The sequence below is a fragment of the Apodemus sylvaticus genome, chromosome 1 (genome assembly GCF_947179515.1).
Source record: "Apodemus sylvaticus chromosome 1, mApoSyl1.1, whole genome shotgun sequence".
NCBI classification, from domain to species: domain Eukaryota; kingdom Metazoa; phylum Chordata; class Mammalia; order Rodentia; family Muridae; genus Apodemus; species Apodemus sylvaticus.
Genome location: NC_067472.1, coordinates 102,574,407 through 102,591,644, shown reverse-complemented (window position 1 = coordinate 102,591,644; position 17,238 = coordinate 102,574,407). Strand labels below are relative to the sequence as shown.

The following is a 17,238-nucleotide window of genomic DNA, read 5'->3' as shown; positions in this document are numbered from 1 at the left end:
TTGGGTGTTCTTATTTTGTGCCTCACAAGGTTACTGTAAATTCCATGTAATTAGCATTCTCTTAGAAGAGTTTTGTCCCTAGTAGTTTTTAATTGGGTGTTTATGTTGGAAAAGGGATCCAAAAACTTTCTGTTCTGCCATCTTGCTGACATAATTCTTATTTACTTTTTTTTCTGTTTTGCTAGAAGACAGCATTGACTGTACATTTTCTGTGCTTCAATATAAACAATTTAAACATCTTCCTGTGTAAGGGATAGGCTAGGAAATGAACTCTTAAGAGGCTTTCTGTCCTTCATAAAATCATCTTTGGGGAATACAAGTGTCTCTCTTAGAAAGAGCAGATTCTTAATAAACATACATTCCAGCGAGTAAAGAAAGAAGACGGCGCTGTCCGCTGCCAAGCCTGGTGAGTCTGCGTTGTTTTTCACCTCTCAGATGAGTTCTATAGACATAGGAATAAACAGGCTGACACACAGACACACAGATACACAGACACACAGATGCACAGGCACACACACACACAGATGATCAGGAGACAAAAGACACAGGGAAGTTTCATATATTGTCAACGTAATTTGTGTTCCAACATAAATCCTTTCTATGTATGTTTTACAAAAATTAACCTCTCAATATTTGAAAAGTGATGAGCAGAATATATTTTCAGATGCATTTAAATAATTGCTGTAAGCCATTTAGAGCTATTTTCCATGTTATTTCTATTTTATACAGGAAAGGGAACCAAAAATGAAAATGCAGTTGTGAAAATTTCATGGTTAATAGTTTATGTTTCTTTAGACTTGTCAGGAAATAGGACTTCAATAGAATATAGTAATGGCTTGAATCAGACCCATTTGAGTTGAGGTAAATGTATCATTCTTAAATGCATTGGGATATCATCTATATTCTTTAAGATGTGAGAACAAAGAACACTATTGCTTAGAGTTCTGACATGGTTAGTGCACTGAATAATAGCAATTTGAGACAGCTGCTAATCTCACCATTCTGTGTATGTCTTCACGTTATATCTCTTTGGTGTACTGTCTCTTTAATAAACTCTTTAATCAACTACAATACTTAGACAGTATCACACCACTGAATATTAATTTCTACATTCATATGTATTTTTACATATTTTACACATTGCATATTTTCTTAAATTATCAGTACTCCAATGATTTCTATGATTTAAGATTTTATGTATTCTTTAGAATTAAAAATAAATAAAAATAAATCATGCACATTAAGCATATTATAAGAAACCATTTTCTTTTTAAACTTTATTAGTTTTTTTCTTTATTTACATTTCAAATGCTATCCTCTTTCCTCGTTTCCCCTCCAAAAGCTCCCTATCCCATGCCCTCTCCCCCTGCTCACTAACTCACCCACTCCTTCTTCCCTGTCCTGGCATTCCCCTACACTGGGAAAATTAGTTTTCACAGGACCAAGGGCCTCTCCTCTCGTTGATGCCCTACAAGGCCATCCTCTGCTACATATGAGGCTGGAGCTATGGGTTCTTCCATGTATACTGTTTGGCTGGTGGTTTAGTCCCTGGGTACTGGCTGGTTCATATTGTTGTTCCTCTTATGGGTATACAGACCCCTTTAGCTCCTTGGATTCTTTCTCTAGCTTCTCCATTCAATACCCTGTGCTCAGTCCAGTGGTCGGCTGGGAGTGTCCCCCTCTGTCCATTCAATACCCTGTGCTCAGTCCAGTGGTCAGCTGGGAGTGTCCCCCTCTGTCTTTGTCAGGCACTGGCAGAACCTCTCAGGAGACAGCTATATAAGGCTCCTGTCAGCAAGCACTTGTTGGCATCCACAATAGTGCTTGGGTTTGGTAACTGTATATGGGATGAATGCCTAGGTGGGGCAGGCTCCAGATGGCCTTTCCTTTAGTCTCTGCTCCACACTTTGTCTCTGTGTCTCCTCCTATGGGTATTTTGTTCCCCCCTCTAAGAAGGACCGAAGTAGTCACACATTGGTCCTCTTTCTTCTTGTACTTCATGTAGTCTATGAATTATATCTTGGTTATTCCTAGATTCTGGACTAATATCTATTTATCAGTGAGTGCATACCATGTGTGTTCTTTTGTGATTGGATTAGCTCAGTCAGGATGATATTTTCTAGTTCCATCCATTTGCCTAAGAATTTCATGAAGTCATTGTTTTTAATAGCTGAAAAGTAATCCCTTGTGTAAATATGCCACATTTTCTGTATCCATTCCTCTGTTGGAGGGCATCTGTGTTCTTTCCAGCTTCTGGCTATTATAAATAAGGGTGCTATGAACATAGTGGAGCATGTGTCCTTATTACACGTTGGAGCATCTTCTGGGTATATGCCCAGGACTGGTATAGCTGGGTCCTCAGGTAGTTTAATGTCCAATTTTCTGAAAAACCACCAAACTGATTTCCAGAGTGGTTGTACCAGCTTGCAATCCCACCAGCAATGGAGGAGTGCTCCTCTTTCTTCACATCCTCACCAGCATCTGCTGTCTCCTCAGTTTGTGATCCTAGCCATTCTGTCTGGTGTAAGGTAGATATACCAGCAAAGGGAAAATGCTAGCTTTTAGAGCCAATTAGCTGTCTTTTTGTTATCACCAGTGTCATTTAGAAGTACAGAACATTTTATTTTATGAAAACACATAATTGAAATAAGTAATAAATAAATGGTTTTCACTTTACTGGTAGAATCCTGCTTTAGCTCCTATGCAACAAATGTTATGCTTCAAAATGTTTTCTCTATCTCATTTTAAGTCCAGTCTTATGGGAAAGAAATCTTTATGTAACAGAAATTTCAGTAATTTCAATACAACAAATATACATTGTCCCTGGCTTTCCTTCTGTTGAAGTGTTTGGTTTTCTAGAAAGGAGTTCCCCATTTCCCTACCCATGTCATATTGCTCTATTGTTTCCTATTCAGGAAGGAGTCATCTACCATCCCAACCAGTGTGCTCATTATCTGTCTCTTCTAGATATTACCTTGGTTCTTATCCTGATAGTGAATCTTGGTTAGAATTGTTTTGTTCCTCTAGAATCTTTCAAGTATACACATGAACAAGGGTTATTTTTTTACTTTGAAACCATCGGCATAACAAATGATTGAAGTCTTTGAAAACATTCTGTAATAGTGTCCTAAGTAAGGTGCATGAAAGTAGAAACTAAGATAGCCTCAGACAGCTGGAGATGGACATGGCTACTAATTATACACAACACATTGTTTTTTCTTTGTATTTAGTCTTTGAAATTTGTTTGACATGTTTTGGACAGTTCTTAAAATCTTGATTGTCTGGGATTTAGGGGAAATTTACTGATACCTATTATTTGAAGAGACACAAGTTTAAAATATGTATAAACATAAATGTAGTTATATACACATTTGTAGGGGAGGCTTTGTAATGTGATACAATTAATACAATCTGATAATTATTGCTTTATTTTATTCTCTATTTTAACTCAATATTTCCTTTCATTTTCCCCTAGCTAAAAGCTATACACACTGAGCAATTGAAAAAATCTGAGATAATATCATGACTGTTCCCTTTATGAAAGGTAAGACTAACTATATGTTGTCTATGGTTATAAGGATTATGTTATTTGTACAGGTTTTGAGATAACATTTCACATGGTACATACTACCTCAACAGGGCTAGTTCATACAATTAATTTGACTACATTACAACATAATTTTGAAATTATAATAAGCATATACTGACAAATGAGTCATTTCTAAGCCTTTAAATTATTTTTTAATGGTTGAGGTTACGTTTCAATAAACTATATTGAGAACATAATTTTGTCTGTGTTAACAGTCAGAGAAAGTGATGCTTACTAGAGAAGCTACCTTGTCAGGTGGAAAAAAATTCTGTTGGCTATGATGACAGAATATATAAAGGGAGTCTGCTAAACCAAGCCCTTACCACAACATCAATAACAAAGCCAATGCAAATAACAGAGAAGAAAGGCACTAAAGTGAATATATTATGATTAATCTTATCTTGATTCATTGGCATAATTTCTGTTGAAGCCACCAAAAATTTACTCATATATATTGTTCTTTACAGATGTTTTGAATTGTATGTTTATATTGAAACACAGAACATGTGCAGTTAGTTAGTCCTTACATCAGGTCTCTAACTCCACAGATTTTGAAATGTGACCCTGAAGACTATTGAATGTTTATTCCTAAGGACCATGGATGTTGGTATGAGCAAACAGGATGCTCCTTTCCAATGATAGCCAGTTTCACCCTTCCTCCTTCCTATTGCTGGGGATCCCAGGACTAGAGTCTCACCACACCTGGATTGGCTTTCCCTTCTGTGCTGTGTATCTGATTGCTCTACTTGGGAACTTCACTATCTTGTTGGTGATTAAGACTGAGAGTAGCCTCCACCAGCCCATGTTCTACTTTCTGGCTATGCTAGCTACCATTGATTTGGGCCTTTCAACAGCAACTATCCCTAAGATGCTTGGGATCTTCTGGTTTAGCTTCAGGGTAATACTCTTTGGTGCCTGCCTCACACAGATGTTTTTTATCCACAACTTCACAGGCATGGAGTCAGCAGTCCTCTTGGCGATGGCTTATGACCGCTATGTGGCCATCTGCAATCCACTTCGATATAGCACTATCCTCACCAACAAGGCTGTTTCCATGATTGGTCTGGGTGTACTAGTGAGATCATTTCTTTCTGTTATCCCGTTTGTATTTCTCATACTACGGTTACCCTTCTGTGGGAATAATGTCATCCCCCACACCTACTGTGAGCACATGGGCCTCGCTCGTCTGTCTTGTGCCAGTATCAAGGTCAATATAATCTATGGTCTAGGTGCTATATCAATCCTGGTTTTTGACATTATAGCCATCGCTCTTTCTTATGCACAGATACTCCGTGCAGTTTTCCGTCTCCCTTCTCGGGAAGCCCGGCTCAAGTCCCTCAGCACTTGTGGGTCTCATGTCTGTGTCATCCTTGCCTTCTATACACCAGCTCTCTTTTCCTTTATGACACACCGCTTTGGTAGGAATGTGCCTCGCTATATACATATACTTCTGGCCAACCTTTATGTCATAGTGCCACCAATGCTCAATCCTGTCATTTATGGGGTGAGAACCAAACAAATCTATGACCGTGTGAAGAAAATATTATTTCAAAAATAAGAATCATATAATGAATATATTAAAAATACTTATCAGATGACATGATAGAGGGACAACTTGTATTATGTAAATGCGAATATTTTTGATAAAAAGTTTTGTTCTCTTGTGTGACTTTGAGTTTAGGATGTGTTTTGAGTTTGTATGCAGCAAGCATTATCGTCCAATTCATATTATAAATGTATTCATATATGTCAACTCATGCACAAATATACATTATTTTTCATGAACCAAACACATTATTTACATATAATTAAGGGAGCTTTCCATGACGTGCCGAAGCTGCTTGCATTTTTCCACTCATCTATTTGTTCTCATCTTATTTTAAAATTAAAATTAAATTCTGTAGTTATTTTACCCTGTGTCCCAACATTGCTCACATGACTTTAATATTCAAACAAAGATTGTAGATCATCATGTTCTTTTTTAGTATATATTTTAATTTTTCTCAGAAGTTTATTTTACAAATATATTCTTGGCTACTTTCTCATAGATTAATTATGAGTGATTTAAACAATTGATTTATTTATTTTATATTTTATGATTAAGGGTATTTTGCCTGCATGTTTGCATGTTCGTTACATGCAGAGAGTATCCATGAATGCCAGGAGAGGGCATCAGATTCCCTGGAACTGGAATTACAGATGTTATGCTCCAATTGTTTGTCGGAAACTTTAGGACTCTTACCTGATCCCCTGCAAGAGAAAAAAATACTCTTTTTTTAAACAATATTTTTATTTTCTATATTCTTTGTTTACATTCCAAATGATTTCCCCTTTCCTGGATCTCCCCTCCCTATATGTCCCATAAACCTTCTTCTCTCCATCCATAGGACAGAGAAAAAGGAGGGAGATGATTGGAGAATGAATGGAGAAAAAAATACTCTTAATCCACAAGCCATCTCTCCAACCAAAGCATGAGGGATTTAATACAAAATTTTCTGCTAACATCATATGTTGCTTTAATACAGATCAATCGTGGCAGCTGCTGGCACCACTACTTCTTATCAGTCTTCTGTTTCGTTTCTACTCTAGTGAGCTTTTCTTCTATTAATATCTTATGAAGTTTAAATTCAACCAAAGAAGGTTCTAGAAGTTGTCATATGTTGTTTAGTCATTTGATTCCTTCTCCATTTCTTCAACTTTAATTTGCTCAATGCTTTTAACATTCCTCCTATTTTGTAGATATAAGTCAACTCCTTTAAAAAAATCTTTTATAATACCAATATACCTATGTAGCTAGGTTCTTTTTTTTTAATTTTATTCAATGTATTTTTATTTACATTTCAAATGATTTCCCCTTTTCTGGTTCCCCACTCCCTGAAAGTCACATAAGACCCCTTCCCTCCCACTGTTCTCCCACCCATCCCTTCCCACTTCCCTGTTTTGGTTTTGCCCTATACTGCTTCACTGAGTCTTTCCAGAACAAGGGGCCACTCCTCCGTTCTTCTTGTACCTCATTTGATGTGTGGATTATGCTTTGCATATTCCAGGTTCTTTTTTTTTTAAATTTCAATTTCACATCCTTGTAATTTGTTTTCTGGCACTGGCATTTTTATTTGCTCTTTAAACTTTTTTTTTATCTATAAAGATATCAGAATGAATTCACACATATCAGCATGTCATAAATATTGAGTTATAATTAGAAAAATATGCATGCAGGCTATAGAATAAAGGGTTGCTTTCTAACACTGAACTTGTGTGCAAATGGCTTAATTATATTCTGTGTAGCTAATTATGACTCTTAGCATCCCGTCCTCTCCCCTTCACCTTCTGAGCACTAACATTTTATTATTACCAGGTTTGATTTATGTGGGTGTGGAGACTAGATTTATGTGGGGGTATTCATGGATGCCAAACAATCTCCCAGGTAACCCACATTCCCACTCACAAATGAGTAAAATTTAAAGGCATTTAGCATGCAAATGAATTGGGTTGGGCTGTGCTTTTCAACCTAATTCCCTTATTGATTCAAAATAAATATAAAATGGTATATTGTTTGTGACAAGTAATTTTAATATTATTCAATAGTTATTTTTTAAGACATTGACCCTCATTATCCTGTCAAAAATTTCTCAGGTAGCAAATAAAAGTCATATGTACTTTTTACAAGTCATATGTACATTTACTTTTATGTAAAGTATAATGAAATATAATTTAATGCAGCAATAAATCAAAGCCTGTAAGGCAGGCTTCAAAGTTAGCTATTTCAGTGGTCCATGACTGATTAGGGAATTGCTTTCCCTGCAGTCTTCCTCTCATTCTGTTGGAAGCTAAGAGCACAGGACTTGAGCTTGCTGGTCTTCCTAGGCAACTGCTTCTTCACTAAGCTAAATCCCTTCTGCATCCCTCCAAGTAAGCCACAAACAAAACAGAGATAAACACAAGAAGAAGATCTGTGTTTAGGCAGGGAGCCAGGGAGGGGAGATGAAAAAGGATGGGGTGAAAAGAAGCAGTGTGCTTGTGTGCATGAAACTGTCACAGAGTAAACTTAAGTAATGCAACAATAAATAAAACCAATCAAAAACAAAAAACAACCAAAGAAGAATAAATCCTTTTCACTTGGGACATAAATCAATATGCTGGCTTCAAAGCTAATCACTGATCTGGTCATTAGTTCATTATTACTGCTATATACATGTCAACTTATCTGGATTAGTGTTAGATATAGTAACTAATGTACTAAGTTGATTTACTTCTTAGAGATTTCTTATTTAAATGCAATGTATTCAATAAATTTATAGCTATAAACAAATATTCAGGGAAAGTTTTATTTTTGTTGCTGTAGATACAAATGTAATAAGGCAATTTGGGTTAATTATTATAAAATGCTTACCCTAGGGCTGGATAGATGGCTCAGCAGTTAAGAGCAATTGTTACTCTGGCAGAAGACCTGTTTTTGGTTCCTAAAACCCACATGATTATTTTCAAGCACCCTTATGCCCAGCTCTACAGGACCCAAAGCCTTTTCTGAATAGCATGCACATCCCAACATGAAACAAAGCAATCATTGCATAAAGTCAAAAAGTCTAAAAAAAACCTTATAGTGTAAATGTATAATTATTTACATATAACTACAATTGTATAATTATTTTCATTATATTTTAATGCTATTAATATTAAATTGCTGAAAACATATAATAGCTTATGATAATGCAGTGGTTGTATATTACAAACAAAACAACATATTATGATATGTTAATAAAATCAGATTCATATGAGATTTCTTTATATTCTGTTGACTGAAAAGAATAAAGTGAGACCTCTTTAAGGGCATATGTCTTCACAAGAACAGAGGAAACTTTCAGAGTTAGTGATTGATTAGTTTACATATTATTTTAGTTCATGTTTTACTTTTATTTTTTAAGTTCATAAAAATGTTTAAGTGAACAAAATTTAAACAGAAGTGCAAAAGTGAAGTCTGTATGAAAATGACATACAAAATGGGGTCTTTAATTACATGTGTAAAATTCAGTCAACATCATCATCATTATTATTATTATTATTATTTAATCCTATTTTACAGTCCAGTCTTCATCCCCTTCCTGGTCCACCCTCTAACCACTCCCCATCCCATAACTCCTCCCCCCATTTCTACCCATGTGTCCAAGAGGATGTCCTCACTTTGCTACCCCCACCCTACCAGACCTTCCTATCCCTGGGGCCTCAAGTGCATCTTCTTTCACTGAGGCCAGAATGAGAGAAGGAAGTCCTTTGTTGTATATGTGTCAGTGGCCACATATTAGCTAGTGTATACTGCCTGGTTGGTGGCTCAGTGTCTGAGAGATCTCTGGGGACCAGGTCAGTTGAGACTCCTGGTCTTTCCATGTGACTCCCTCCACTTGATGTCCTGTTCCCCCACTAGAGGTGGACTCTACAAGTACCCCCTCCCCATTGTAGAGCATTTCATCAAAGGTCCCTCCCTTTGAATCCTGAAAGTCTCTCACTTTCCAAGTCTCTGGTACATTCTAGAGGGTCCCCCAACCTCCTACTTCACAGGGTTGCCTGTTTCCATTCTTTCTGTTGCTGACACTTGGGGGCTTAAGTCCTGTTCCCATCTTCACCAATACCTGATCATGGTCCCCCCTTCCCTTCCCTGTCCCATCTCCCACCCAGGTCTTTCCCTTCCTCTGCCTCCTGTGCTTGCTTTCTTCTCCCTCCCAAGTGGAATTGAGGCATCCTGATTTGGGCCCTTTGGTTTGCTAACTCTCTCGAGTTCTGTGGATTATATCCTAGGTATTCAATAGTTTTTGGCTAATATTCATTTATGAGTGAGTACATACCATGCATGTCCTTTTTGGGTCTGAGTTACCTCACTTAGGATGATATTTTCTAGTTCCTTCCATTTGCCTGCAAAACTCATTATGTCCTCATTCTTAATAGCAGAGTAGGATTCCATTGTGTAAATGGACCACATTTTCTCCCAATATAAAATTAACTCATACAAATCAGTAGCTTTCCTTTACACAAATGATAAATGGGCTGAGAAAGAAATTAGAGAACCAACACCCTTCACAATAGCACAAATAATATAAAATATCTTGGGGGTAATTATAACCATGCAAGTGAAAGATCTGTATGAAAAGAACTTCAAGTCTCTCATTAAAGAAATCAAAGATCTCAGAAATGGAGAGATCTCCCATGCTCCTGGATTGGTAGAGGTAACATGGTAAAAATGGGCATCCTACCAAAAAATCTACATATTCAATGCAATCCCCATCAAAACTTCAACACTATTCTTCAAAGACATAGAAAGAGCAATTCTCAAATTAATCTGGAAAAACAAACCAGAATAGCAAAAATTATTCTTAACAATAAAAGAATGTCTGGGGAAATCACCATCCTGGACCTCAAGCTCTACTGCAGAGCAATAGTGATAAAAACTGTACAGCACTGGTACAGAGACAGACAAGTTGATCAAGGAAATAGAATTAAAAACTCAAAAATAAAACCACACACTACAGACACTTGCTCTTTGAAAAAGATGCCAAAAGTATGCAATGGAAAAAAGAAATGCATCTTCAATAAATGGTGCTGGTCTTACTTGCTGTCTGTATGTAGAAATATGAAAATAGATCCATATTTGTCACCTTGCACAAAGTCAAGTCCAAGTTGGATCAAGGACCTCAATATAAAGCCAGATACACTGAATCTAATAGAAGAGAAAGTGGAAAAGAGCCTAGAACTCATTGGCACAAGGGGAGATTTTCTAAACAGAACTCCAATGGCTCAGGCTCTAAGATCAAGAATTGATAAATGTTATCTCATGAAACTGGAAAGCTTCTGTAAGGCAAAGGACATAGTCAATAAGACAAATCAGCAACCTACAAATGGGGGGAAAATCTTCACTAACCCCACATCTGATAGAGGGATAATATCCAAAATATATAAAGAACTCAAGAAGCTAAGCACCAAAAAACCCCCCCAAAAACAACAAACAAACAAACAAACAAACAAACAAAACCAACCAAACAACCAAACAACCTGATCCAAAAAGAATGGGATATAGAATTAAACAGAGAATTTGCAACAGAGGAATCTTGAATGGCTGAGAAGCATTTAAAGAAATGTTCAAAGTCCTTAGTGATCAAGGAAATGCAAATCAAAACTATCAAGAGATTCCACCTTACACCAATCAGAATGGCTATGATCAAAAACTCAGGTTACAGCACATTTTGGTGTGGATGTGGAGAAAGAGGAACACTCCTCCACTTCTGATGGGATTGAAAACTGGTACAACATTTTTTTTAAAGTTTTTTTTTTTTTTAACTTAACCTTTTATCAGTCTTGAAAGATATCATTTCTGCCTCATTCCTAGTATTATACCTGATATGTAAGGGTAAAAAATTAATTTACTTATTTACTACATAATTGTATTGAACCTTCTGTGATATCAAAACACACTCAATTCTTTAAGTGCTATACTATACATATGTTCAAACTAAACGTTGTATTTTGTCTTTTTTTAATAAAAGTGTGTTCTAAGTAAATATTCAAACTCCCTTATTAGAGACTGTCTGCTTTAGCAAAATATTCATTCACCTCTGTGCCCCAGCAAAATATCATTTGACATAATTGACTTTCCAAAGAAACCAGAAGCTTCTACTTCAAGGAAGCTTCCTGCTGACAATTGGACTAGGCACTCGTACATGAATATAACAGATTTTTTTTTTGTGGCTTTTCTTTTCTTTTTTTTATTATTATTCGATATATTTTTTATTTACATTTCAAATGATTTCCCCTTTTCTAGCCCCCCACTCCCCGAAAGTCCCATAAGCCTCCCTTTTCTCCCCCTGTCCTCCCACCCACCCCTTCCCACTTCCCCGTTCTGGTTTTGCCCTATACTTCTTCACTGAGTCTTTCTAGAACAAGGGGCCACTCCTCCTTTCTTCTTGTACCTCATTTGATGTATGGATTATGTTTGGGGTATTCCAGTTTTCTAGGTTAATATCCACTTATTAGTGAGTGCATACCATGAGTCACCTTTTGAGTCTGGGTTACCTCACTTAGTATGATGTTTTCTAGCTCCATCCATTTGCCTAAGAATTTCATGAATTCATTGTTTCTAATGGCTGAATAGTACTCCATTGTGTAGATATACCACATTTTTTGCATCCACTCTTCTGTTGAGGGATACCTGGGTTCTTTCCAGCATCTGGCAATTATAAATAGGGCTGCTATGAACATAGTAGTGCATGTATCCTTATTACATGGTGGGGAATCCTCTGGGTATATGTCCAGGAGTGGTATAGCAGGATCTTCTGGAAGTGAGGTGCCCAGTTTTCGGAGGAACCGCCAGACTGATTTCCAGAGTGGTTGTACCAATTTGCAACCCCACCAGCAGTGGAGGAGTGTTCCTCTTTCTCCACATCCTCTCCAACACCCGCTGTCTCCTGAATTTTTAATCTTAGCCATTCTGACTGGTGTAAGGTGAAATCTCAGGGTTGTTTTGATTTGCATTTCCCTAATGACTAATGAAGTTGAGCATTTTTTAAGATGCTTCCCCGCCATCCGAAGTTCTTCAGGTGAGAATTCCCTGTTTAACTCTGTACCCCATTTTTTAATAGGTTTGTTTGGTTTTCTGGAGTCTAACTTCTTAAGTTCTTTATATTTTCTTTTCCTTTTCTTTCTTTCTTTCTTTCTTTCTTTCTTTCTTTCTTTCTTTCTTTCTTTCTTTCTTTCTTTCTTTCTTTCTTTCTTTCTTTCTTTCTTTCTCTCTTTTTTCTTTTTCTTTCCTTTTCTTTTTTCTTCTAGTTGTGTTTGTGTCTATATGAAGTCTGGGTCATCCAGATTCCAGTTCCTGGCCATGCAGGCAGTGTTGGGTATGGGCTCCCTCTAGTGGCTTGGGCATCAGGTTAAGCCAGTCATTGGTTGGCCAATACCAAAGCTCCTGTTACATTTTACAGGCAGGACAGGTTATAGGTGGAAGGTTGCTGTTCCAGGTTCATCACAGAAGACCTTGTGTGGTTACAGAAGATGATTGGTTCAGGCTGCATGCCTTCCATTACTAGGTGTTCTCATCAGGGTCACCCTCCTAGATTTCAGGAAGTTTCCACTACACTAGAATTCCACACTACTCCCAAGTGCCCCTTCAATTTCAGTGGCCAATTCCTATACCCTCTCCCTCCATCCTTCCTTCCTCAATCCAATTCCTCCTGTTCTTATTTTGATCTGCCTCCAACATCCACAAAAATATATTCTATTTTCCTTTCTCAGGGAGAGCCACACATTACCGTTAGAGCCCTCTCTGTTATTTACCGTCTCTGTGTCTGTGATTATAGCATGGTCAGCCTTTAAAGCTAATGTCAACTTATAAGTGAGTATATACCAGGTTTTTCTTTCTAGGACTGGGATACCTCACTCAGGATAATTTTTTTTTAGTTCCATCCATTTGTTTGCAAATTACATGATGTCATTTTTCCCTAATTGCTGAGAAGTACACCATGTGTAAATGTACCACATTTTCTTTATCCATTATTCTTATAGGATGAGTTGTAGAATTTCTATTTTATTGGAAGATGACTTTGGAAAATACATTAAACTGAATAAATGCTATTTAGTGATTTTTTGTGTCATAGGTCTGTGATACTTATGACAAGTTTTTTAGAAACAGTGTACTCTATTGAATTAAGATTCTGTTCAGTTTTGCCTCCAATGCAAGCATAAAAATGTTTCAGCTGTTAAATAATATTTTTAAAAATATAATATAATTTATGTTTAAAAATCTATGATTAATATGTTTCTAAACTTTTGAGTAATATTTATTGTGAATTATAAAAAATGTATTTTACTTTACTCCTTAAAATTCAAATGCTAAAAGATTCTAAAACAAAACAAGGCCATAAATTTGTAAGTGAGACAGGGGGAGTACCTGGGAAAGTTTGGAGGGAAGAAACAAAAGAGGTGAGTGACATAATTATTTTATAATACAAAAAAATTAAGGAAATGAAAAAGTCCTTCATGGAATGAGATTGAGCTCCTGAGGCCCCATAGCTAGTTTAGGAGCTATTGGCAGTTCATGGTTGCTGGAGGAGAGAGTCACTTTTTTTCAGGGATAGAGTTAATGGTAGGTGTTCCATGCCCAGCAGATGATCCCACAAACATGTTTACACAAATAGAGTAAATTGGACACACTGGTTAAATAAATCAATAACAAATTTTAAAAAGTTATGAGAGTCAGAGGATGATGTTATGATAGGAAATTGTTGAGAGGGTTAAAGAGGATGTGTGAAAGAGAATAAATATGATCATGAAACATTGTATTCAAGTATAGAAAATTTCAAAGAATAGATGAAATATGACAAAAAAAGAATACACATTCTGTACTCAACAAATGTTTCAAAATAAAATAACTTATCTAAAATGAAAAATGTTTCGTATTGAAGCACTATCAAGTAGTGATTAGCTTTCAGACCAAGACACAGAAAGAAGACGTGCTACAAGACAGCAAATATTTTATTCATCAGTTGAAATTACAATAAAAGACTATTGGCAAAGGAATACAAAGAAATGCACTGAGTGTCAACAAGAAGTACTTAGATGTGTTGACCTTCCCGTGTTCCTTGAGCTCTGAAATGAAGGATTTGACAGAGATATTCTATTTAGGGCTAACTGTTCCAAGTTTTCTCATTCATAATGCCTGACTGTTGGTCTCTGTATCAGTTCCTATCTACTGCAGGAGGAAGCATCTCTGATACTAGCTGAACAAGGCACTGATATATGATAAAATACCCTTAAAAGACTCTTTATCACCATATTTTAGGCCAGTATTATTTGGTTTTTACCCTACTTTCCTGGGCTACCTTGGATCAAGTTTTGTCACTCAAACAGTGTCAGCAATTGATTCCATCTTGTGGAGTGTACATTAAGTCAAATCAGTTAATGTTTGGTTTCTCCCACAAGCTTTTCCCTAGCATATCTTACATCAAGATAATGGGTTTGTGGCTGCCTTGTTTTTATGTTCTTCTTTTGAGAACATACAGAGTACCTTCCTGTACCTAAGACAAGGTAGTCCACTCTTTCCATACCTATTCAATACATTACTTGAAGTCTTAGCTAGAGCAATAAGACAACTGAAGGAGATCAATACGATACAAATTGGAAAGGAAGAAGTAAAAGTATTTTATTTGAAGATGATATAGTATAATTGACTGACCCCCAAAAATTAATCAGGAAAATCCTTCAGCTGATAACAGAGTAGCTGATTATAAAATTAACTCACAAAACTCAATAGTCCTTCTACATAATATGACAAGAAAGACATTAGAAAAACAGCATTTTTTTTAATATAGTCTCAAACAATATAAAATACCTTGGGTATCTATAACCAAGCAATCAAACAACTTGTACAATACAACTTTAAGTCACCTAAGAAAGAAATTTAAGTAGAAATCAGAAGATAGAAGTTTTTTTTTCATGCTCATGGATTAGTAGGGTTATTATAGTAAAAAGGGACATAGTACCAATAGCAATGTAGACATTCAGTGCAATCCCCATCAAGATTTCAACACAACTATTCACAGATCTTGAAAGGACAATTCTTAACCTCTTATGTAAAAACAAAAAAAACCCAGGATAGCTAAAACAAGCTTGAATAAAATAAAGAAATTTTGGAGGTATCACCATAACTGATTTCAAGTTGTATTACAGAGCTATTGTAATAAAGATAGTGGTGGTATTGGAACAAAAGAGACACAATCACCAATGAAATTAATTGAAGATCCAGACCTAACTTCAAATACCTATGGACATCTGATTTTGATAAAGAGGACAGAAATACATCTGGAAAAAATACACCATATTTACAAATAGTTCTGGTCAAATTGGATGACTGCAAGTAGAAGAATATAAATAGATGCATAGTTATTACACTATACAAACAACTACAGATAGATCAAAGACATCAACATAAACCACTGTCTGTGTGCTGAACCTGGTGAAAGAGAGAGTGAAGAATAACCTTGAATTCTTTGTAATAGGATAAGTCATTATAAATAGAATACCAGTAGTGCAGGCACTAACAACAACAAATAATACATGGGAACTCTTGAAATAGAAAAACTGTCATTCAGCCAAAGTAGTAGTCAAACTTTTTTTCCAAACTATGCATCCAACAGATGGTCAATATCCAAAATATATAAGGAACTCAAGAAACTATATATGAAGAAAACAAATAAACAATTAAAAAATGGAATAGAGCTCTAAACAGAGAATTCTCAATAGAGTAAACTCAAAAGGCTGAGAAACACTTAAAGAAATGTCTTATATTCTTAGAAATTAGGAAAATGCAAGTCTAAACAATTTTATTTTACACGTGTCAGAATGTCTAAGACCAGTTTATGCTGATGAAGAGATGGACCAAGAGGAACACTCATATGTTCCTGGACTACAAACATGTGGAGCTTCTCTGAAAATCAGTGTAGTGGTTCCTATGGCAGATGGGAATCAGTCTACCTCAAGATCTAATTATATCACTTTTTTTTTGCAGATATCCAAATAATGCTTCATTCTACAACAAACATATTTGTTCAATCATAATTATTGCTACTCTATTCATAATAGTCAGAAAGTTGAAATAACCTAAATTTCCTTCAACAGAAGAATGGCTTGTAAAAATGTTTATTTACACAAAGGAGTATTACTCAGCTGATAGAAAACATGACACATTTTTATCAGAAAATTTGTAAGAAAGTGGATGGAACTAGTAAAAAAAAAAAATCCTGAATGATGTATCCCAGAGTCAGAAAGGTGAATATGGTTTGTATATGTGCATGGATTTTAGCTAAGACAATGAAAGTCAAGTAATAATTCACAGAATCAGAGAGAGTAGATATAAAGTAAGGGGCTAGAGATAATAGATGGATCTCATTAGGAAAGAAAAAAGAAATAGATGTGAGGAGGGTAATTAAAACAGGAAGATTACACTTAGAAGAAAATGGGAAAGGGTATTATGGGAAGAAATACAGGATAGATGGCAAAAATTAAGTGGCATTTGAGGAGTAGTATGAAATCTAATACAATTGAAACTTTCTAAATATACAGTTTTTATATAATATTAAAACTGATATTCCAGAAGTGGTTTATTTGATTCATGTTTCTTATTTACTGCATACATAAACTTATGGAACTAGCAGAGTGTTAATAACATATAACTACAAAGTTCTAAGAAATATCTCCATGGTAACTGAAATCTCTGTGAAATTCTATATCCTAGTTCAGAATATTATCAAACATTTACAAATTTAGACATTTCTTCCTTATATTATGAATGCCTTGATGGAGAGTCAGACATAACAATTAATTGAGATAAGGTTTAAATTTCTTAGCCTAATTCATTTATGTATTAAATAGGCCAGGTGAAAACTCAACTTCTGCTCTCTGTTGTTTTCTTATGCCTCATATTTCTTTCCCCAGGCATTTGTCTTTTGCATAGTAAATTTAGAAGCCCTGTATTATTGTCTATAAGAAACAGGAACAAAATTGGGATTTGTGTTTTAAATACTTTGCCATTATTTTAATGTATAATCTTTTTCAAGCCTGGAAGTTGGAAACTCCAGGTGGAATTATAGTTGAACACCATTATTGCCATGGTTTTA

At 35.7% G+C, this 17,238-nt stretch overlaps 1 protein-coding gene across 1 annotated transcript; it reads left to right on the top strand.

Annotated features, from left to right (window-relative positions):
• Nucleotides 1–4,211: 4,211 nt before the first annotated feature.
• Nucleotides 4,212–8,532, top strand: LOC127681005 (olfactory receptor 52E2-like). The gene is made up of 2 exons (XM_052176872.1): nt 4,212–5,120; nt 8,512–8,532. Exons 1-2 carry the CDS (start codon nt 4,212–4,214, stop codon nt 8,530–8,532), a joined length of 930 nt encoding a protein of 309 aa, XP_052032832.1.
• Nucleotides 8,533–17,238: the final 8,706 nt, after the last annotated feature.